At 41.7% G+C, this 13,626-nt stretch overlaps 1 protein-coding gene across 10 annotated transcripts in view; it reads right to left on the bottom strand.

The window, feature by feature from the left end:
• LOC135542043 (eukaryotic translation initiation factor 4 gamma 3-like) overlaps positions 1–13,626 on the bottom strand; it is a 78,700-nt gene that overhangs the window by 46,081 nt on the left and 18,993 nt on the right. For 8 of the 10 annotated variants that reach the window (XM_064968636.1, XM_064968637.1, XM_064968640.1 and 5 more), the window contains exon 2: positions 11,940–12,039. In XM_064968636.1, the coding sequence (XP_064824708.1) occupies positions 11,940–12,039 (100 nt within the window). The remainder of the gene's footprint in view (positions 1–11,939; positions 12,040–13,626) is intronic. The other 2 variants (XM_064968641.1, XM_064968645.1) reach the window with 1 other exon arrangement.

Raw genomic sequence — 13,626 nt, 5'->3', positions numbered from 1 at the left:
CGTAAAAAACACACCAGCCAGCTGAGTAAAGGGTCTGTTTTTGCTGTCATTATGAGGTATAGTGTGAAGATTGATGAGGGAAATAAAACAACTTAATTTTAGAATAAGGCCAAAAACGTAACAAAATGTGGAAAAAATCAATGGGTCTGAATATTTTCCGAATGCACTGCATGTCTGGATTGCAAGAGCAGAGGTTCTGAATATTTTCCCTATTTTTCATATGTTCTAAATTAATCCACAGCAGAAGCATCTCCAGAGAGTGGAGCTCCACTGTATGAGAGGCTCCTGTACTGTGTCTCCTCCCCCGCACAGACCCTTGCCTCCAGGCAGACAGCACGGCTCAGCACAGCAGTGGCTCTGACACACAACAGTGGAGAGGGGGTCAACTCAGGCATCAGAGTAAGTAGACTGGGAGAAGCAGGGTAATGGAGTGTGTGCAACACACACACGGCAGCGGGTAGGTGGGGGGTGAAGCTGACAGTTATGATGAATCATGTGGCAGTGAGCCCTAAGGTGACAGCCACATCTTCCCAGATGTAGACTGAGCTCAGTGATATGCCCTATGTTTCTGTCATACATTACACACACACACACTTCGTTTTTAAGCTGTAATGAATGTGTAAACTAAACAGACAGTGCAGGGCTCTAGACTAACATTTCCCCCTGGTGGCATTGGTGCCACTAAGTTAAGTTGATGGCACCAGCCCATTATTTGGTGCCATATTGCACTTCCTACGGCTTCCACTAGATGTCAACAGTCTTTAGAACCTTGCTTCAGGCTTCTACTGTGACGTGGGAGAGAATGAGAGCGGATTGAGTCATGGGTCTGCCAGAAGGCCATGTGCTCAGTCAGGCGCGCGCCCGTGAGAGTTAGCTCTGTTCCCTTTCATTTCTAAAGACAAAAGAATTCTCTGGTTGAAACATTATTGAAGATTTATGATAAAAACATCCTAAAGATTGATTATATACATTGTTTGACATGTTTCTACGAACTGTAATATAACTTTTTTGACTTTGTCTGGACCTAGTGCCTGCGCATTTGGATTACTGTACTAAATGCGAACAAAAAGGAGGTATTTGGACATAAATGATGGACTTAAATAAAACTAACATTTATTGCGGAACTGGGATTCCTGGGAGTGCATTCTGATGAAGATCAAAGGTAAGTGAATATTTATAATGCTATTTCTGACTATTGTTGACTCCATAACATGGCGTGTATCTGTATTTCTTGTTTTGGTCTCGGAGCGCTGTACTCAGATTATTCCATGGTGTGCTTTTTCCGTAAAGCTTTTTTGAAATCTGACACAGCGGTTGCATTAAGAGAAGTAGATATTTAATTCCATGCATAACAGTTGTATTTTCATCAACATTTATGATGAGTATTTCTGTAAATTGACGTGGCTCTCTGCACTTTCACCGGATGTTTTGGAGGCAAAACATAACGCGCCAATGTAAATAGATTTCTGGATATAAATATGAACTTTATCGAACAAAACATACATGTATTGTGTAGCATGAAGTCCTATGAGTGATCTGATGAAGATCAAAGGTTATTGATGAATTTTTATCTCTATTTCTGCATTTTGTGACTCCTCCCTTTGGCTGGAAAAATGGCTGTGTTTTTTTGAGACTCGAAACTGACCTAACATAATCGCATGTGATGCTTTTGTTGTAAAGCCTTTTTGAAATCTGACACTGTAGTGGGATTAACAACAAGTTTATCCTTAAAGTGGTGTATAATACATGTGTATGTTTGAGGAATTTTAATTATGAGATTTCTGTTTGAATTTGGCGCCCTGCACCTCACTGGATGTTGGTCAGGTGGGACGTTAACCTCTCTAGGGTACGTGGGATGCTAAGCAAGAAAAAACATCACCCAGATATGACAGTAGTGTGAGACACTCATCATCATGCAAGTGATCAGGCAAGTGAAATAGATGGTCAGTGAAGAAAACTTTAAGCTTGTGTCTCAATATAAAAAAAACATACAGCGCACTTCTGTATGTTGTAAAAGCGTTATATGGTCGCTGCCAATATCATTGCATACTGCGGAAAATACACAGGAGTTCAGGGGTCTTGCTTTAGGGAAAATGAAGAGCGCCAAATTCAAATAAATTACTATAAAAATCAAACTTTCATTAAATCACACATGCAAGATAGCAAATTAAAACTACACTTGTGAATCCAGCCAACATGTCAGATTTCAAAAAGGCTTTTCGGAGAAAGCAAACGATGCTATTATCGGAGGATAACACCTCCGTAAACACAGCTAGAAACCATATTTCAACCCTGCAGGCGCGACAAAAAAACACAGAAATAAAAATATAATTCATGCCTTACCTTTGACGAGCTACTTTTGTTGGCACTCCAATATGTCCCGTAAACATCACAAATGGTCCTTTTGTTCAATTAATTCCGTCGATATATATCCAAAATGTCAAATTATTTGGCGCATTTGATCCAGAAAAACACCGGTTCCAACTAGCTCAACGTGACTACAAAATATCTCAAAAGTTACCTGTAAACATTGCCAAAACATTTCAAACTACTTTTGTAATACAACTGTAGGTATTTTATTTAGTTTGAAATGTAAATAATCAATAAAATTGAAGACGGGATGATCTGTGTTCAATACAGGAAGAAAAACTGAAGCATGCTTTCTGGTCACGTGCCTCTATCTAACAGTACACTTCAAGTGACCCTCGTTCAAGATGGCCGTACTTCATTACACAAAGGAATAACCTCAACCAATTTCTAAAGACTGTTGACATCCAGTGGAAGTGATAGGAACTGCAAGAAGGTACCTTAGAAATCTGGATTCCCAATGAAAACCCATTGAAAAGAGAGTGACCTCAAAAACAAACAAAAAATCTGAATGGTTTGTCCTCTGGGTTTCGCCTGCTAAATAAGTTCTGTTATACTCACAGACATGATTCAAACAATTTTAGAAACTTCAGAGTGTTTTCTATCTACTAATAATATGCATATCTTATCTTCTGGGGATGAGTAGCAGGCAGTTGAATTTTGGCATGTATTTCATCCGGACATGAAAATACTGCACCCTGTCACCAAGAAGTTAACCTCGAGACTAGGGGGCAGTATTTTCATTTTTGGAAAAATAACATTCCCAAAGTAAAATGGGCTATTTCTCAGGACAAGATGCTAGAATATGCATATAATTGACAGCTTAGGACATAAAACACTGTAAATTTTCCAAAACAGTAAAAATAGTCTGAGTATAACAGAACTGATATTGCAGGCGAAAGCCTGAGAAAAATCCAATCAGGAAGTGACTCTTATTTTGAAACCTCTGCGTTCGTATGCCTCCCTATCGAGCATTGAAAGGGATATCAACCAGATTAATTTTTCTATGGCTTCCCTAATGTGTCTACAGTCACAAGACATAGGTTCAGGCTTTTATTTTGAAAAATGAGCGTGAACGACAACATTGCGTCAGTGGTCAGCTGGTGGCTCTCAGAGTGATATGTGCATAATAGACAAAGGCTGCCAATGCTCCTCTCGCTCCTACTAAGAAGCCAATTGTCCCGGTTGATATATTATCAAATAGATATTTGAAAAACACCTTAAGGATTGATTATAAAAAACGTGTGCCATATTTCTGTCGATATTATGGATCTAATTGCCCTCCTACAGCCTCCTCCACGTCTCCTGATGTACTGGCCTGTCTCCTGGTAGCGCCTCCATGCTCTGGACACTACACTGACAGACACAGCAAACCTTCTTGCCACATCTCGCATTGATGTGCCATCCTGGATGAGCTGCACTACCTGAGCCACTTGTGTGGTTTGCGGACTCCGTCTCATGCTACCACTAGAGTGAAAGCACCGCCATCATTCAAAAGTGACCAAAACATCAGCCAGGAAGCATAGGAACTAAGAAGTGGTCTGTGGTCCCCACCTGCAGAACCACTCCTTTATTGGGGGTGTCTTGCTAATTGCCTATAATTTCCACCTGTTGTTTATTCCATTTGCACAACAGCACGTGAAATTTATTGTCAATCAGTGTTGCTTCCTAAGTAGACAGTTTGATTTCACAGAAGTGTGATTGACTTGGAGTTACATTGTGTTGATTAAGTGTTCCCTTTATTTTTTTGAGCAGTGTAGACAGTGCCTTCAAAAGGTATTAATACCCCTAGACGTATCCCACATTTTGTTGCGTTACAGCCAGAATTCAAAATGAATTACATTACTTTCTCTTTCACCCATCTACATACAATACCCCATAATGGCAAAGTGAAAACATGTTAGTAGATAGTTTTGCAAAGTTATTGAAAATTAAATACAGAAATATCTCATTTACATAAGTGTTCACACCCCCGAGTTAATATGTTGTAGAAACACATTTGGCAGCGATTACAGCTGTGAGTCTTTCTGGGTAAGTCTCTGAAAGCTTTCCTCACCTGGATTGTGCAACATTGGCCCATTATTCTTTTCAAAATTCTTCAAGCTTCGTCAAATTAGTTGTTGATCATTGCTAGACAACAATTTTCAGGTCTTGCCATAGTCTTTCAAGTAGATTAAAGTAAAAACTAACTATGGCACCAAGGAACATTACACGTGATCTGTGGTAGTGAGGCCCGTTGGAGGTACTGCCAAATTCTCTAAAGTGACGTTGGAAGCGGCTTATGGTAGAAACATTTACATTACATTTTCTGGCAACAGCTCTGGTGGGCATTCCTGCAGTCAGCATGCCAATTGCACACTCCCTCAAAACTTGAGACATCTGTGGCATTGTGCTGTGTGACAAAACAGCACATTTTAGAGTGTCCTTTTATTGTTGAAGGTGCACCTTTGTAGTGATCATGCAGTTTAAATCAGCTTCCCGATATTCCACACCTGTCAGGTGGATGGATTATATTGGCAAAGGAGAAATGCTCACTAAAAGGGATGTAAACTTATTTGTGCACAACATTTGAGAGAAATAAGCTTTTTGTGCATATGGAACATTTCTGGTATCTTTAAATTTCACCTCATGAAACATGGGACCAACACTTTACATGTTACGTTTATATTTTTTGTTTATATTTTTTGTTCTGTATAGATTACAAAGGCGATGAACAGAGTTGTGGATAAAACGTTAACAGTATGTCACCACGCTCAATGAGAATAGCCTACGCAGTTGCCAACACCTCAAACGCCGATATCACCCCAGTATTCTGGAGCAAGATGGAAACAACACCGTCTCCCCTCTGCATTCAAGCAGCCTTTGGGCAGCTGATTCTGACCGGGCCAAAGAAATTACAAGAGCGATAGGTAGGCTATGTTTATATTTTTTACAATCCAAAGATATGCACCCAGTCTCAGTGGTTGAGAAAAGAGCATTTCAGCACCTTGTGAAAGTGCTCGGCCACATTACGAACTTACCTCTTGCACTCAATTCAGCAAACACATAGTACCCGCTCTATACAAGCAAGAAGCTTTCAATGAATTGGCCAATGCACCCTGTGTTGTTCTTAACAGTGACAGCTCATCACAGCACGGAGTGGGGAATGTACCATGCTACAGACACGCCCCCTTTATGAGAGTCACAGGTGCGCATCTGTCATTGAAGGAGGCAGTGTCATGGTGCGTTCGTAACCAAGTGGCAATTTACCACATACAACAGGGGAAAATCCATTTTGTACGGCCCTCCAACTGGTAATTACTAGTGGGAAACTCGTCTATCATCCTAAGTAGAGGTCGACCGATTAAGTAGAACGGACGATTAATTTGGGCCGATTTCAAGTTTTCATAAATCGGTCATCGCCATTTTTGGACACCGATTACATTGCACTCTACGAGGAGACTGCGTGGCAGGCTGACTACCTGTTATGCGAGTGCAGCAAGGAGCCAAGGTAAGGTGCTAGCTAGCATTAAACGTATCTTGTAAATAACAATCAATCTTAACATAATCACTAGTTAACTACACATGGTTGATGATATTACTAGTTTATCTAGCTTGTCTTGCGTTGCATATAATCGATGCGGTGCCTGTTAATTTATCATTGAATCACAGCCTACTTCGCGAAACAGGTGATTTAACAAGCTCATTTGCGGAAAAAAAGCACTGTCGTTGCACCAATGTGTATCTAACCATAAACATCAAGCCTTTCTTAAAATCAATACACAAGTATATATTTTTAAACCTGCATATTTAGTTAATATTGCCTGCGAACATTAATTTTGTTTACCAAGGAAAATTGTGTCACTTCTCTTGCGTTCTGTGCAAGCAGAGTCAGGGTATATGCAGCAGTTTGGACCTCCTGGCTCGTTGCGAACTATGTGATGACAATTTCTTCCTAACAACGACCGCAATTAATTCGCCAGAATTGTACATAATATTGATGATTGTGCAATGTAACAGCAATATTTAGACTTAGGGATGCCACCCATTAGGTAAAATACGGAACTGTTCCGTATTTCACTGAAAGACTAAATTTTAAGTTTAGAAATTCTAGTTTCCAAATTTGACCATATTAATGACCTATGGCTCGTATTTGTGTTATTATACAATAATTAAGTCTATGATTTGATAGAGCAGTCTGACTGAGCGGTGGTAGGCAGCAGGCTCGCAAGCATTCATTCAAAAAGCACTTTCCTGCATTTGCCAGCAGCTCTTCGCTGTGCTTCAAGCATTGCGCTGTTTATGACTTCAAACCTATCAACTGCTGAAATTATGCCAGCAATACTAAAGTACCTATTAGAACATCCAATAGTCAAATACAAATGGTATAGAGAGAAATAGTCCTACAATAACTACATCCTAAAACTTCTTACCTGGTAATATTGAAGACTCATGTTAAAAGGAACTACCTTGCTCAGAACATATGAAAGCTGGAACTTAAACGTTAGCTTTTTTACATGGCACATATTGCACTTTTACTTTCTTCTCCAACACTGTGTTTTTGCATTATTTAAACCAAACTGAGCATGTTTCATTATTTATCTGAAACAAAATTTATTTTATGCATTATATTAAGTTAAAATAAAAAAAAGTGTTCAGTATTGTTGTACTTGTCATTATTTCAAATATATACAGTTGAAGTCGGAAGTTTACATACACCTTAGCCAAATACATTTCAACTCAGTTTCACAATTCCTGACATTTAATCCAAGTAATAATTCCCAGTCTTAGGTCAGTTAGGATCACCACTTTATTTTAAGAATGTCAAATGTCAGAATAATAGTAGAGAGAATGATTTATTTCAGCTTTCATTTCATCACATTCCAGTGGGTCAGAAGTTTACATACACTCAATTAGCATTTGGATTATGGATATAATTTGGAATTTTTGTCTGCGTTGTCGGGACCGCTATCTCCGGTGGATTCCTAGACATAACGCATCAAACTAATGGAGGTATTTGGATCTAAAAAATATATTTATGGAACAAAAGGAACATTTGCTGTCTAACTGGGAGTCTCATGAGTTTAAAACATCCAAAGCTCAAAGGTAAATTATTAATTTGATTGCTTTTCCTGATTTTCGTGACCAAGTTACCTGCCGCTAGGTGTACATAATGTTTTCCAGTATATCGATAAACTTACGCAAACCCTTGTATTGTTTCCGCTGTAAAGATTAATTCCAAAATCTGAGACGACTGGGTGATTAACAAAAGGCTAAGCTGTGTTTCGCTATATTTCACTTGTGATTTTCTAGTAAGATTATTTTACCGCTGCGCTATGCTATTGTTGATGTTGATGACAATGTTGATGACAATGGATAAGAACGTCTGCTAAATGACTTAAATGTAAATTATCCCGGATCGGGGGGGGGGGGGGAAACCATATCGTGCTGCAGCTTGGTCCGATATTTATTTTAACGAACGTGACAGTTTTACTGTGGATATAGATACTTTGTACCTGTTTCCTCCACCATCTTCACAAGGTCCTTTGCTGTTGTTCTGGGATTGATTTGCACTTTTTACACCAATGTACGTTCATCTCTAGGAGACAGAACGTGTCTCCTTCCTGAGCAATATGACAACTGCGTGGTCCCGTGGTGTATACTTTCATGACTCACAAGTGCAATATTGCAAAACACACCTTAGCCTTCTGTTAATCCACCTGTCGTCTCAGATTTTGAAATGATCCTTTACAGTGAAAGCAATCCAAGCGTTTGTGTAAGTTTATCAATCACATGACAAAACATTAAGTACACTTAGCATCAGGTAGCTTTGTCACGAAAATCAGAAAAGCAATCAAATTAATTGTTTACTTTTGATGATCTTTGGATGTTTTCACTCAGGAGACTCCCAGTTACACAACAAATGTTCCTTTTGTTCCATAAAGATTATTTTTATATCCAAAATACCTCTGTTTGTTTGGCGCATTATGTTCAGAAATCCACAGGAAAGAGCGGTCACGACAACGCAGACAAATTCCAAGTAATATCCGTAATGTCCACAGAAACATGTCAAACGTTCTTTATAATCAATCCTCAGGTTGTTTTTCAAAATATATAATCGATAATATATCAACCGCAAATGTCTTTCACAGTAGGAGAGGGAAAAACAATAGCTGTCCAAATTCTGTTGTGCGAGCAAAAGTCATGTGACCACTTGACGCAATGTTATCGTTCTGGCTCATTTTTCAAAATAAAAGCCTGAAACTATGTCTGAAGACTGTTGACACATTAAGGAAGCGATAGGAAAAGGAATCTGGTTGATATCCCTTTAAATGGAGCAATGGGAGGCTATGGAACATGGAGTTTTCAAAATAGAAGCCACTTACTGGTTTGATTTTTCTCAGGGTTTTGCCTGCAATATCAGTTCTGTTATACTCACAGACGATATTTTGACAGTTTTGGAAACTTTAGAGTGTTTTCTATCCTAATCTGTCAATTATATGCATATTCTAGCATCTAGTCCTGAGAAATAGGCTGTTTACTTTGGGAACGTTATTTTTCCAAACATAAAAATAGTGCCCCCTTGCTTCAAGAGGTTAAGAAGTGTAATATCTTGTTTCACGGAGTGTGGTTGAACGACGACACGGATAATATAGAGCTGGCGGGATTGTCCATGCACCGGCAGAACAGAGAAGCTACGTCTGGTAAGACGAGGGGCGGGGGTGTGTTTTTTGTTGTTGTTGTTAATAACAGCTGGTGCGCAAAGTCTAATATTAAAGAAGTCTTTAGGTATTGTTCGCCTGAAGTAGACTTTAATGCAGGCAACCTTAAATCGGTTTTACCAGAAAAAAAAAAAACTCTAGAACACCTTTACTCCACACACACCGAGATGCATACTAAGCTCTCCCCCATCCTCCATTTGGCAAATCTGACCATAATTCTATCCTCCCGATTCCTGCTTAAAAGCAAAAAAACTGAAGCCAGAAGTACCAGTGGCTCAATATGGAGGTGGTCAATGAGGATGCTACACTACAGGACTGTTTTGCTAGCACGGACTGGAATATGTTCCGGGATTCATCCAATGGCATTGAGGAGTATATCACCTCAGTCATCGGCATCATCGACAACGTTGTCCCCACAGTGACCGTATGTGCATATCCAAACCAGAAGCCATGGATTACAGGCAACATCTACATCAAGCTAAAGGCTCAAGGAGTGGGACACTAATCCGGATGCTTATAAGAAATCCTGCAATGCCCTCAGACGAACCATCAAACAAGCAAAGTGTCAATACAGGATTAAGATTGATTCCTCCTACACCGGCTCTGACACTCGTCAGATGTGCAAGGGCTTGAAAACTATTATGGACTACAAAAGGGAAACCAAGAAGTGAGCTGCCCAGTGATGGAAGCCTACCAGACGAGCTAAATGCCTTTTCTTCTCCCTTCGAGGCAAGCAGCACTGAAGCATGCAAGAGAGCACCAGCTGTTCTGGATAACTGTGTGATAACGTTCTCGGTAGCCGATGTGAGCAAGACCTTTAAAAAGGTCAACATTCACAAAGCCGCAGGGCCAAATGGATTACCAGGATGTGTACTCAAAGCATGCGCGGACCAACTAGCAAGTGTCTTCACTGACATCTTCAACCTCTCCCTGACGGAGTCTGTAAAACCTACATGTTTCAAGCAGACCACCATAGTCCCTGTGCCCAAGGAAGCAAGGTAACCTGCCTAAATGACTAACGCCCTGTACCACTCACGTCAGTAGCCATGAAGTGCTTTGAAAGGCTGGCCATGGCTCACATCAACAGCATCCTCCTGGATAACCTAGACCCACTCCAATTTGTATACCGCCACAACAGATCCAGAGATTACGCAATCTCAATCACACTCCACACTGTTCTTTCCTACCTGGACAAAAGGAACGCCTATGTGAGAATGCTATTCATTGACTACAGCCCAGAGTTCAACACCATAGTGCCTACAAAGCTCATCACTAAGCTAAGGACCCTGGGACTAAACACCTCCCTCTGCAACTGGATCCTGGACTTGCTGACAGGCAGCCCCCAGGTGGTAAGTGTAGGCAACAACACGTCTGCCACGCGGATCCTCTACACTGGGGCCCCTCAGGGGTGGGTACTTAGTCCCCTCCTGTACTCCCTGTTCACACACAACTGCATGGTCAAACAACTCCAACATTAAGTTTGCCGATGACAAAACAGTGGTAGACCTGATCACGACAACAATGAGACAGCCTATAGGGAGGTCAGAGAACTGGCAGTGTGGTGTCAGGACAACAAGCTCTCCCTCAATGTGAGCAAGACAAAGCATCTGATCGTGGACTACAGGAAAAGGCAGGCCGAACAGGCCCCCCATTAAAATCAACGGGGCTGTCGTGGAGCAGATCGAGAGTTTCAAGTTCCTTGGTGTCCACGTCACCAACAAACTATCATGGTCCAAACACACCAAGACAGTCATGAAGAGGGCAAGACAAAACCTTTCCCTCCCCTCAGGAGACTGAAAAGATTTGGTGTGGGTCCTCAGATACTCAAAAAGGTTCTACAGCTGCACCATCGAGAGCATCCTGGCCGGTTGCAACACCGCCTGGTATGGCAACTGCTTGGCATCTGACCGTAAGGCGCTTCAGAGGGTAGTGTGTACGGCCCAGTACATCACTGGGGTCAAGCTTCCTACCATCCATGACCTATATAATATGTGGTGCCAGAGGAAAACCCCTAATATTGTAAGAGATTCCTGTCACCCAAGTCATAGGCTGTTTTCTCTGCTACCACGCGGCAAGCGGTACCGGAGTGCCAAGTCTAGGACCAAAAGGCTCCTTAACAGCTTTTACCCCTGAGCCATAAGACTGTTGAACAATTCATCAAATGGTTACCAGACTATTACATTGACCCCCCTCTATTTGTTTGTACACTGCTGCTACTCATTGTTTATTATCTATGCATAGTCACTTCACCCCTACCTACATGTACAAATTACTAACTAATATGTACCCCTGCACACAGACTCGGCACTGGTACCCCCTGTTTATAGCCTCGTTGTTGTTATGTTCCTTTTTATTCTGTTTTACTTTAGTTTATTTAGTAAATATTCTCTTAACTCTTCTTGAACTGCACTGTTGGCTAAGGGCTTGTAAGTAAGCATTTCGCGGTAAGGTTGTATTCGGCGCATGTGACAAATAGAGTTTGATTTTTACATTGTTAATTGCATAACATTTTCTTGCTGTACCGAAACCGACCCGTGACCCCAAAACCACAATAAGTATCAATATGGTTTTGGTGAACTGTTACACCCCTAGTGACCATGTAGAATATGCAGCTAGCACCCATGCAACCAATTAAACATTTTACTCGCATGACCAAGTCAAAGGGTTGAAAAATGTCACAAAATGGTCGCAGTCTGGCGCCCTGCAGTGTCAGACTTGAGATATGTGGTTGGAATATGCTTGCTAGGGTTCACAACCAGCATGTGTGGTATGAGCATATGTATCTGTGGTGGAGCATGTGTGTGTGTGTGTGTGTGTGTGTGTGGGTGTGTGTGTGTGTGTGTGTGTGTGGGTGTGTGTGTGTGTACTCACGCTGTAGACGGCAGTGACGCCGGGCTGTGTGGGGAAGATGCGGTCATCCAAGGATGGCTGAACCCGAGGGATCCTGGGACGCGTCATATTAAGGAAAATTCTGGAAAAGGATCAACTTAAGGCCAAAACGGGTCAAAGGTGGAGGCATCAACAAGCTCAACAGCAGGGACACATTAACATGCTTTGGAACATTACTGTTCTGTACTAAACAACAACATTTACATTTAAGTCATTTCTTACATCTGGTAAAAACACAATTCTTCCAATCCAAATTTTCGTACAATACAAGTTTATCACATCTTTGTACGCAAGTTCTCTAGTTCCTAGGCAGGGTTTTAGCCAATGTTTCCCAATACCCGACACCGCTTGCCCCCCCTCCCTAAATGCTCAATCTCCAAGAGTACACTGTGTTCCTTTACCAGGGAGCGTGTGTGTGTGTCAAAGGGAAATCCCGACATGGATTTCCAAAACTCCCACTAAGAACGTTAGGAATCGTCTATCTGGAACGCTATTTTATTCAAGAAATAATGTTAATTCAAGGTACCAAATGCAAAAGGTAATTTTAGAATCTCTTAACTCAATAGGGCAATCATGACTGCTGAAAATAAAATGTACTGTCTCACATCTAGGACTAGTCTACATAAAGACCCCCTTAACCAGGGACAGGCTTTCTATTTCCAGATAGGGTTGTTGACTGTGTGATCATGAGTCAGGACTCTGTTTATCAGTGACTGCGATGAAAGAGTGATGAGACTAATGAAGGGGTGGGGGTGCCAGACAGAGGAGAGCACCTCAGTAACCTGTTCAGGCAGTTCATTGGGACTTACAGGGAGAGGCACACAACGCACACACACCAGTCACATGATTACAAGGAAATGAGAGCGTTTGGAATTCTTGCTTTCCCCTCTGACACTTTTTGTCCATTCCCAAAATCCCACCCTACTCCCCCCAATCCCCCTCACTCTTTCCTTGCCTGTATGGGCCCTCATCTCCATTGGCTTCCCGCCAAGATCACCACTCCTCCCAAAAGAGAGAGAATACGTTGTATAACAGTGGAACTGAAGACAGCAGCTATACAGCATAAAGAGGGCCTGGAATAGGAGGAAACACAGGATACAGTTGATGTCTTAAATAAAGCCAAACAAACAGAGTCAGAGTGGAGATCCCTGTTGTGAGGGTGTCTTCACTCTAACCTTTAACATAGCCAGGGAACAGCCATAGTCACAGTCTGGGGATAAAACAGCAGGGAGTGAATATTGGTGCAGTGTTGTCTTGTGTAGTGTGTCTGTGCTTGTGTGAGGGGGCCTGGAGGGGAGCGGGTAGTGACACTAAGAGAATCTGATCCGTCTGCCCGTATGGGCCCAGAACCGGTTGGCAGGGCTGCCTGTGTTGTGGAATGCAAACAGAGAGTGAGAGGGTGCTCTGTGCTGAGCATGTGAAACCAGCGAGGGGGTGGGCAGCAGGGATGTTTCCGCCATGGGTCAGAGGTTAGCAGGCTGCATGACTGCAGAGGGGAAAATGATCAGGTGAGATGAGACAGCTGACACCCCCGGGGATTTGGCAGGAGGGACCGCATGACTCTTACTGGAATTACAATCTGATCCGATTGCTGCAATTGCTATTTAGCTCGGAATTGCATAACCAAATCCCTTTGCATGTGCAAAGCAAAACTTTGTTAAAACAAAAT

Source organism: Oncorhynchus masou, chromosome 6, assembly GCF_036934945.1.
Source record: "Oncorhynchus masou masou isolate Uvic2021 chromosome 6, UVic_Omas_1.1, whole genome shotgun sequence".
NCBI classification, from domain to species: Eukaryota; Metazoa; Chordata; class Actinopteri; order Salmoniformes; family Salmonidae; genus Oncorhynchus; species Oncorhynchus masou.
Note: the sequence above shows the minus strand (reverse complement) of the source record. Positions and strands in the feature narration are given on the sequence as shown.